Source organism: Pyrus communis, chromosome 4, assembly GCF_041283825.1.
Source record: "Pyrus communis isolate YQ-2024b chromosome 4, ASM4128382v1, whole genome shotgun sequence".
In the NCBI taxonomy this organism is placed as follows: Eukaryota; Viridiplantae; Streptophyta; class Magnoliopsida; order Rosales; family Rosaceae; genus Pyrus; species Pyrus communis.
Window position 1 is genome coordinate 7,312,429 of NC_142568.1, and position 9,981 is coordinate 7,322,409.

General features: G+C 36.4%; 1 protein-coding gene and 1 non-coding gene across 2 annotated transcripts; both read left to right on the forward strand.

The window, feature by feature from the left end:
- Window positions 1–1,130: 1,130 nt before the first annotated feature.
- LOC137723078 (methylsterol monooxygenase 1-1) lies at window positions 1,131–4,703 on the forward strand. The gene is made up of 5 exons (XM_068462230.2): window positions 1,131–1,674; window positions 2,132–2,454; window positions 3,640–3,787; window positions 3,880–3,912; window positions 4,230–4,703. The coding sequence occupies exons 1-5, from the start codon at window positions 1,345–1,347 to the stop codon at window positions 4,287–4,289; spliced, it is 894 nt and encodes a 297-aa protein (XP_068318331.1). The 5' UTR covers window positions 1,131–1,344; the 3' UTR covers window positions 4,290–4,703.
- Window positions 4,704–5,553: 850 nt separating this feature from the next.
- On the forward strand, window positions 5,554–5,626 carry TRNAK-CUU (transfer RNA lysine (anticodon CUU)). Its single transcript has one exon. It is a non-coding gene; the product is annotated as a tRNA-Lys (tRNA).
- Window positions 5,627–9,981: the final 4,355 nt, after the last annotated feature.

Sequence of the window (9,981 nt, forward strand, 5' to 3'; positions counted from 1 at the left end):
AAGAGGTGAAGCTCAAGAACTGAGGCAAGCTATGTTGATAAGAAATATGGAAAAGAAGAGTTAGAGGAAGGGGAAAATAATATGTGCTATTTATAGAAGAACTCAAGAATAATCATACCATTGAATTCGGAATGCCTTGCCTCAAGATTTGTGTGTAAGAAGGTCAGCCACTCGGTAATACAAAGAGCCATCTCTTATTGTGTGCAAGTAACATAGCACCCCTCATCATTATTGTCTTGATTTTACAACTTCCAGCCATATGTTGAATCTGGAACGTCTCAATTACTTTGCAACAGTAACAAAATCGGATTGCCATGTGTCAAAAGAATCTCAAACGGTATGTATTTTCGATTTACTTTGAAAGGCATGGTCTTTGGATAACTATCGCAATTGTGGGACCATGATTTTCCAAGAGTGGAGTAAAATGGATATATGAATGCCTCAGAAGTCTGGTCATAGACTAAATAGCTTTAAACTGATTGGATTGCACAGAAAGATTAGCAATGCCACAATCATCCTGTTCCGAATAAGGGGGCGAAGTCCGTCAACTTCGCTAAGGTTGAGCATTCTTGTTCTGCAAGATATGGAAACTTGATCTGGTATGGAATAAGCAAGGTTTTCTATATTCTTGGGATTCCTACAATCTATGGATTTGGTGTGTGCCGCAAGCAATCATACTCCTAAGAGAATGCAATATCTACTCTTAGATATTCTCTAGGATTTCCCGGTTTAATACTGATTCTATATTCTAAAAGGGCTCCATCTTCGTATAAATACACATCACATAGTATATTCTCTTGCCTACTGTTTGTGTCTCATAACTGCTTAGTAACTTGACCATCAAAGAGTTTTTGGCCAGCCACCGATGCCAAGGTGACTTTACGGTTGTTTACTGTTTTACAAGTAGTCGAGTTTGTGCATCTCTTCCTCGCACGGTGGTGTGTAAATTTTGTTCCAATGTCACTCTTTTACATTGTCATTTTAGTTATGAACGAAAGACAAAAGTCTCAAATTTTCACCGCTATTTTAAAATTAGTAAATATAACATGTATCACATTTACGGATCATATTTAAATTAGAAAATACTACCAGCTAGTTTGGATAATTATCACATCTGTCAATGCTGTCGTGTTGTGTGCTGCGCTTTTCTCTCCGGTCGTTTAAAAGTTCGCGCATATTTTAACCAATATAACCCCCTCCACCACATTCCACAGCACCCAAGCGTGCCTAGTCCCTCCATCTCTGTCTCTCTCTCTGTCTCTCTCTCTCTCCCCTCAACCCTCAGCTCATCACCGCCGCCATTGATTTCGATTATACTCTGCCGACCACCGCCGTCATCACCCAATGCTGCCCTACCAGACCATCGAGGAGGCGTCGGCGGCTTTGGGCCGAAACCTCACCTTCGCCGAGACACTGTGGTTCAACTACTCTGCGTCCAAGTCCGATTATGTCCTCTACTGCCACAACATTCTCTTCCTCTTCGCCATCTTCTCCCTCGTCCCTCTCCCTCTGGTTTTCATGGAGGTTCTCAGATGGGGCGGCCTCGACCGCTACAAGATCCAGCCCAAAGTCCGTTTGCCCTTCTCTGACATGTTGAAATGCTACAAGGACGTTATGTGGATGTTCTTTTTCATCGTCGGCCCTCTCCAGCTCGTCTCTTACCCTTCAGTCCAGGTTCGAATTTTATCAATCAATTTCAATCTGCGATTTTGTCGAGTTTGGGTTCGCGGGGTTTGGGAAAAATGTTAAATTTGTGGAATTCGTTTGCTGGGTTTTGAGAATTTGTGGAATCGGGTGTTGGGCTTTATAAAAAATTGGATTTTCGGATATGGGTTTGCTGGATTCTGTAAAATATTGAATTTGTGGAATTGGGGTTTGCGTGGTTGTGAAGAATGTCGAATTGGGTTTTAAAATATTGGGTTAGTTCCTTATATATTAAGTCTTTTTTTACAGGTTTTGTGTTAGGGAATTTATGGGGTTTTACATTCTGCGTAAAACGCAAGGAATGTGAATTTTTGAGAAAATTTGATGAGATCATTGTACCTCTGAAAAATTGTTCTCTCCTCAGCTACCTGTTATGGTTTCTGTTTTTGTACATTTATGAATATGACTAGGTTCTGTTTACAAGCAGATGATCGGGATTCGAACAGGATTGCCATTGCCGTCTGGATGGGAGATGCTTTCCCAGTTGTTAGTTTATTTCTTGGTAGAAGATTATACCAACTACTGGATCCACAGATTTTTGCATAACAAATGGGGGTACGAGAAAATCCATCGAGTTCACCATGAGTACACTGCTCCAATTGGATTTGCAGCGCCATATGCGCATTGGGCTGAGGTTTTGATCCTCGGCATCCCATCTTTTCTTGGTCCGGCCATGGTTCCTGGCCACATGGTCACATTCTGGTCGTGGATAGTATTGCGGCAGATTGAGGCCATAGAAACACACAGCGGGTACGCATGCTACTTTTTTTTTTCGCGATTCCTTTTCTTCTTTTGCTATTGTGACTTGATGATGATAGCTTTTGAATTCCTTTCATTTCTTTTTCTAATAGAATTCTATGCTAGGTACTTTACATCTAAAGGATCTTAAATAGTGCCTTAACTTTTTAATGATGGGGTCCAAGATCAGTACAATAATGGCTTTTACTCCTAAACTTTTATTATGTAATTTAATACATTTTATATATTCAGTGGACCTTCTATATGGATTGATTTGGCAAAATTAATCATTTGGTTTACGAATAAACATTTTGGGGCAGAAAAGCAAAAACTTTGAATGTTGGTCAATGACTCGGTAATGGCTAGTTCAGCACCATGACAGTTGTAAGACTTCCTTCTTGTGATTGATTCTCCTGCCAACTCTGGAATCTATAAATGGAGATTCCATGAGTTAACCACCTGAACTTTGGTGATATTCCGGTTCTATTGTCATGTCTAAATGCATCACCAAGCTTTTGTACAAAGTACAAACTCTGCGAGTATTTGGTTATGTTTTAGAGGAAGTATATGTGTACTTTGAACTTCCTTCATACCACTTTAGAGAGACACGGGAAAGGGCTGATACAAAGAAAAAGGCCTTCGACGGACTGCGTTAGTTGTTTCTGATCATAGCTGCATGTTGTGGGTTCCTGTAATGTTGAAATTATTCCAGTATTAGGAGGTAATTACAGATCTAAAACAAAAAAATTGAAAAGTAATATTTTGAAAGGACTAAACTTAATGACAAAGGACACATGAAGATTTACCCCTGGGTAATGTGGGTTAAGGCTAGAGAATTGCATTAGTGAGGTTTCTGCCATCTTATAGGTGCGGTGCTTGTCGATAAAGAGCTAGTTCAGTCACATAGGTACCACACTGTTATTTTTGTGGGTTAGTTGAGGAGGAAGCCTCTGTTTATGTGCTCGTTAAGACTGCTACAATATATGAATCCAGGTAGCCTCTTGGATGGCATGTCCATCCTAAACTTAAATGCGATGACTTCTTCCAAACTGTTCGTTTTTATGTTTGTTTGAGGAAGCACAAGAATTACAGTTTTTCCTAACTTCTACTCTTTGTATCCTTGATGTGTGTATCCTCTGAACTGAGAATTTGACTACTATATGCGGAGCAAGTTTTAATCTAGGATTTTTCATACAGTTATGACTTCCCCTGGACTCCCACAAAGCATATCCCATTTTATGGCGGTGCTGAGTATCATGATTACCATCATTACGTTGGAGGACAAAGCCAGAGTAATTTTGCTTCAGTGTTCACCTATTGTGATTACATTTATGGAACAGACAAGGTAAAATACTATCTTGACACGGTGTACGCTTGTCTAATGCTGTTAACTGCTAATTGATTTGGCAATCATTAACACTTGATCGATTTCAACAGGGATATCAGTACCAGAAGAAGATCCTTAAGAAGGTAAGCCTACAGAACTTTTTCTCATTAGATTGTCATTACTATGGAATCTAGGTGGTTGCGGTCTTAGTTGTTGAACAAATGGGAATCAAGATTTTGATTGATATAGCTCAACATGTATATATTTTTCACTAAATAGTACCGGTGAGTTTTGTACTCGGGTGGATTTAGTAAGTGGATTTGGTTTCGCTTCTAGATACCCCAACAATGCACTATATATCACCACCAGATGTGAAATTGGATTAGTGTGCCACGTCTTGTATTTTGTGCCTGCATTTGCTTCTTCCTTCCTTCTAATTCCTCTTGGTGATCTACTACAGTTGAACGAGGAACCTGCTGGTGTCCAAAATGGAGGCTCCATAGATTTTAAAACTGATTAGCTTCGAGACTGCGTAACCTTGTCTGCAGAAAGGCCCTTTCGGTATCATTCTCACTGGTGATAACTCTCCGAAACCTCTGATATCAAGTTTACATCACCATGCTAGGGTGCTAAAACAGAACCTGTAGTGACTCGGGTGCGGAATAACTTTGGGATTTTCAGAGTGGTGATTTCGGGTAGCTCGAGGGGCGGAATTGAAAATGACTAGATTGTAAGGTGCACAGTTGGGATGTGTGTTTTTTGCATTTTGTTCAGTTCTAATCGTTTTATGAACTTGTACGTGGTTTGTGGTTTTGAAATTAATTGTCATTGGTTAACTGTTAGTGACATCCAATCGAAAACACTGCTGAAAGGGTTTGTCATGGCAAGGGATTTTCATAGTGCTTCGGAGTATGGGATACTTCGGTTTTTTAAATCTTCGTTCAAAAATACAAAAATCTGAATCCAACTTCAGAGCCAGATCTAACTACTAACTTGGTTGTGGTCCTATTTGATCCAAGTTTCTTGCAACTGTACATGGAGTTTGTTATGTCAATCATAACCACGGACGTCCTAAATTTCTCTAACCAAAATCCTGTTCAATTTGGTGTGTTTAATAGACCGCGTCTTTAGGATCTAGTAACATTCTCGCGTGTAAATTTGGGCCTAATCAAATTGATTGCTCTAGGCGTAACAGTTTAGGTATTTATCTTTTTGCACCTGAGTTCGAAACTTAACTTTTATAATTTAAATAATACTCAAATATCACTTGATAGAATAATAATGGTTTGTTTAGAAGTGTTTTTAAAATGATTAAAATTATTTTGTTGTGAAAGTATTTTTGAAACTAGTTCTTAGGAAAAATGCAAGTGAATCCTTCAAAAAAAAAAAAAAAAAAACTTGAAATGGTTCCTGAAGGCACTTCAAGTTCTTTTGGAACATAAAAACATTTTCTATATAAACGCTTTTAGTCAATTTAAAAACACTTCCAAACGAGCTACTTAGTACTTGTAAGTGAGAGATCTTAGGTTCAATTCTGACCACATGCGAATTTAAACCAGCTCATTGTGAGGCTTAGCCTACTCCCTCTTCCTTAGTGTAGATAATATCGTTTGCTTAAAAAAACAAAAAAAAAAAAAAAAAAAAAAAAAACTTCCAAACGAGTCTTAAATTAATAACAATAATCTCATTGTGTTTGGTGGCCATATCACATATGAAATAAATGAATGTGATATGTAATGATGTGACATCGTAAAATAGGCAATGGTGGATATAGGTCAGCAACAGCCCGTCTAGCTCAGCTGGTAGAGCGCAAGGCTCTTAACCTTGTGGTCGTGGGTTTGAGCCCCACGGTGGGCGATTTGCCTTTTTGTAACTAGTTTCTTGAAAATCAAAATCATCTGTGTTTAGGTTTTTATGTTTTTTTATTCTTCTATTTGAAAGTGGAGTAATATCTCTATAGTGAAAGTAATATAATGTTCTTCACCTTTTCAACCTTTCTTTTCTACATTCTCATACCATCTTCTCGTCCTCTACTTCGTTAAATCATAGGAATCGCTTTTATTCCAAGCTTCTTTTTAAAGGTCATTTCCATTCAAAGAACTAAGCACATCCAATATTCTTTTTGTCATTTATTGCTATCAAATAAATAAAAATGCATTCATTAAACACTAAAACATCACATTGTTAATCAAAGAGTTAATTCATTTTCAATCTGGCTGATTTTTCGCTAGAATAATCTTAAAGTTTGAAGGGCTTTGATTATCATAAAACATTGCAGAAAGGGAAAATAACTATATATAAAAAAAAAATGTACGAAAGAAGGTTGCCAATATTTCTCAAAGTAAAAAAATGATTTTCACACACTCCTTTTAGTTTCTTACGCATTCCTGTTCCACATTGACGGTTGATTTTGTTTGATTTATTCTATATGATGGCTACAAATAAAGATGAATGTGTAAAAAGCTAAAAATGTTATGAGAAAATCACTTACTAATCAAAATTGCATTTCCATCCCAACTAACCACAGTGATCCACATCAAACAAGTCTAACTGGCTCATTGCATTTTCATGATAGATTGAACAAGGCCCATAATTAACAACCAAATTAGCCTATTACGTGAGTATCTTCTATAAAAAAAGACATCTTAATTTAGTGGTTAAGAAGACCATCCAATCGGCTGCCATTCCAGTGATAGAGATGAATGTTATCCTTAGATTAAGGTGTAAATTTGAACCTATTGGTTCCTTGATTTAATATTTAATCTAACAAATCTATCGTGTAAAAGAAAAAAAAGAAAAAGAAATAGATCATCTAATTCAATTAAGCCTAAGACCATCTCCAAAAGAAATGTTATATCTTTAGTGGAATATCGTGTGATCAAATTTGAAGGTAGGAGCAAGCTCCCACCGATATATCAATCCTATGTGAATTGACATATGAGTTTTCATATGTCAAATTTGATATATGAGAAAAAATGATGTCGAATAATTTTTAATTATTTTATTGTGTGTGTTCCATTAATGCATCAATTATAGATCTTGAAAATTTATTTTAATTGACTTCTATTTAAAATGGGTCTTATAAATATCATTTATTAAAAAAAAAAAACATATCGGTTGAAAAAAAGAAAAATCTAAATTGTCTCATCAGCTATCAAATTAACATTTGATATTTATTTTTTGACAAATCCATTGAAGATGTTCTAAGTGATCCTCCCAATTTTTTCACCTAGATATTTGTGCATATCGGCTCCACCAAACTGCAATCATGGGCTTGATTTCGCCAGCTGTCTCTAATTGCAATACAAGTTTTCAGCTTTCAACGTTTACAATGCATCATTCTTCAACTTTTATAAAGGGGTGGAAAGTATAAAGGGGTGGAAAGTGTAAAAGAGTAATGTTATATATGCCAATTTTTTTAAATTAAATTTATAAGTCATATAATGTGTAACTAATGGAAAATAAATAAGTTAATTTATAGTTAAGTAATAATTTAATTATCAATAACTACGCTATATGATTTATAAAATTTGATCTAAATACTTAGTCTCTTTGGCGTTATCGAGGGACGATAATTCTAACCGTTAAAACCGATAACCGTGGATAACCGACCGAATAGATTGGATTTGAGTATGAAAATTCGGGTATATTTTGGATATGAGAAAAAACTGTGAATAATATTTGGTTATAGTTATAGGGATCCCCAATCTATATCCGTCTCCAAATCTGAACTGAATTATATATAATATAATAGTATTTATATATAATTATATATAATATAATTGTTATATTTATTTATTTATTATTCACTGAATCCATTACCTTGAGAATACAAAAGTTGCATTGTGTGAGTTGCATTTTATGGGCAAGTTAAAAAGTTTTGATATGAATCAAAATCTATGAGAATCTAGACCAATAGTACTAATGGAAGATATCAAAGATTAGCCAACATTATTAATGTTTAGCTTTAATTTTTATGTTCCACAAGATCCATTCATTAAATCATTTTATACATCAAATATTTAATGACAAAATTAATATTTACTAAATTATTATGCGTCAATTGAACAAATATGTTTTTTGTATCGACGAAGATGGGTATAACCGTTAACCAATGGAAAATCCGTTACCCTGTGGGTATGGTAATGGATAATCCCCGATGGTTAATTGACGGTTATGGATATGGTTACTTTTCATGGTTATGGAGATGAATATAGCATTTTCATCCCTAAACCGAACCGTTGCCATCCCTAGCATTACCCAACTGCAAATGAGCTTTCTCATAATTTCTTACCTACATTTTGTGGCTTTCTTTCCTTTATGGAAGAATGATCATGGGATCCAACTACCCAATTGCCAAAAACCCATTTGCTCAACTTCACCCATCTTTTGCTCTCATTTTCGTCATGGTTCATACGTCCAAGTTAATAAGATGAATTTTGGTTCAAATGGATGACTTTGCATTGACCTTCTAACGTGTAAATATGTGCAAATCTTTGACTGTAAGACAAAAAACCATTATCGATAGAGACTATTAATGATATATACTCAGAAATTTTATTATACATTCTAAATTTTTTTTATAGTTAGAAAGAAAAATACATTTGTAAAAAGTGCAAGATTGTTGTAGGCATAATTTACTGAACAATTATGGAGGTCAGAAAAAGAGAGGGTGCTGCATAAAGAGAGAATGAGAGATATGTGTAATTGTGGGTGTGTGTTATTCCACCCATTTGTGCCTTTATTTATAGTAGTAGGGAAGGTTGATTCCTTATCCTTTAGGATTACAACATTTAATAGGTAATCTACTCCTAATAGGAATATAAGATATATTTCATATCTACTAGGATTTACATAATCACGTTCTTATTCCAATAGGACTACAACACTTCCCCTTGAGTGTGTAAATATCAAGTCTTCAGTGTTGAAGTAAGTACAGTTGATGAAGTCGTTAGCACAATGAGCGAATGCGAGTCTCAAATCAACAGAAGAATGCATAAAAAGGTAAAACTCACAAAACCTTTGCTATCGTAAAACCCAAGGTGGGAGAAAAACCCATAGACTAAGAAGAAAAGTGAGAAGTTGCATTAAGTCAAAACTATACATCTTTTGGACGCAAGTAGAAGAGCTCTCAAGGGTATGATCAGCCCAGGATGGGTGCCTCGTTAATACGTAGTTAGGTAGTAATAACCCAGTGGGCAAAATGCTCCTAATCGTAGGGAAAAACAGTACATTAAGATCAAGTGAGTATACTTCTGGATACTCCCCCTGAGTTTGACATAACTTCCAAATGAGAATTACAAGCATTGCATATGATAGCTAGGCATACCAATTCCTCAGACAAGCTTCTGGAAGGTTGACTTCGGCATGACGTCGTGTAGAGGTTGGCAAGGTTGTCCTGGATCGGCTTGCATGACTTCAATCTCCTGATGCTTTGCTGATGTAGATGTGGACGCAATATGTCTTGGTGTTGACTTCATTGATGTATCACAGCTTGGTCGGGTAGATACATGCAGCATAGTCTTCATGGATCGTCGTCGGGACTCAACAATGGATGAAAACACAACAAGTACTTTGAATATGCTCAACAAGAACTCTTAAACATGTCTCACTTATGGCGTAGTGAAGTAAGGTGAGTCTTGGAACGATTCAAAGATTTCGCAACTAAGGTCATATCGTGGACCTCCAAGATATTGTAATATCCCTAACGGTAAAGTCATAACCATTTGGGGATTTTGCCTTATGCAGGTTTGATAAGTAACCTGCGTTAGCATAACAACAAGGCAAGCATCATTTCGAGGATCAGGGGGTTGGATCTGTTCGAGATTCGTTGGGATTTGCCCTCATAGTACCTTCAGGGTATGTCTTTAATACCACTTTAGTAGTTGCGTGTAAGCGCAGTGCTGCATCTTTACCAAGATCAACAGCGAAGGAGATGTCTTGCCTAAATACAATGAGCTAAGTACAACGAAGCGCAAAGTTGAACTTTAGATATGGAATTTCGAATTCTATAACCTCTTCAAGGGTTTCATTTGCATATAACGTATGAACGATCAAAGGTATGCTCAAAAGTAACACATTCGGGATGTAGTTTGACTGGTTGACTAAGGTACCGTCAGAACAACACTTGAACTTTAGGTCAAGGCATAAACGAGTTTGCCTAAGATCCTTCATCTCAAATTCCATCTTCAAGTGTGAGGCAGTTTTCTCAA

Bases quoted from the DNA above. Each gene is read 5' to 3' on its own strand.
- LOC137723078 (XM_068462230.2), top strand. From the start codon at position 1,345: ATGCTGCCCTACCAGACCATCGAGGAGGCGTCGGCGGCTTTGGGCCGA. The intron at 2,455-3,639 runs GTACGCATGCTA...TTTTTCATACAG, and splicing joins GCCATAGAAACACACAGCGG to TTATGACTTCCCCTGGACTC. The intron at 3,788-3,879 runs GTAAAATACTAT...CGATTTCAACAG, and splicing joins ACATTTATGGAACAGACAAG to GGATATCAGTACCAGAAGAA.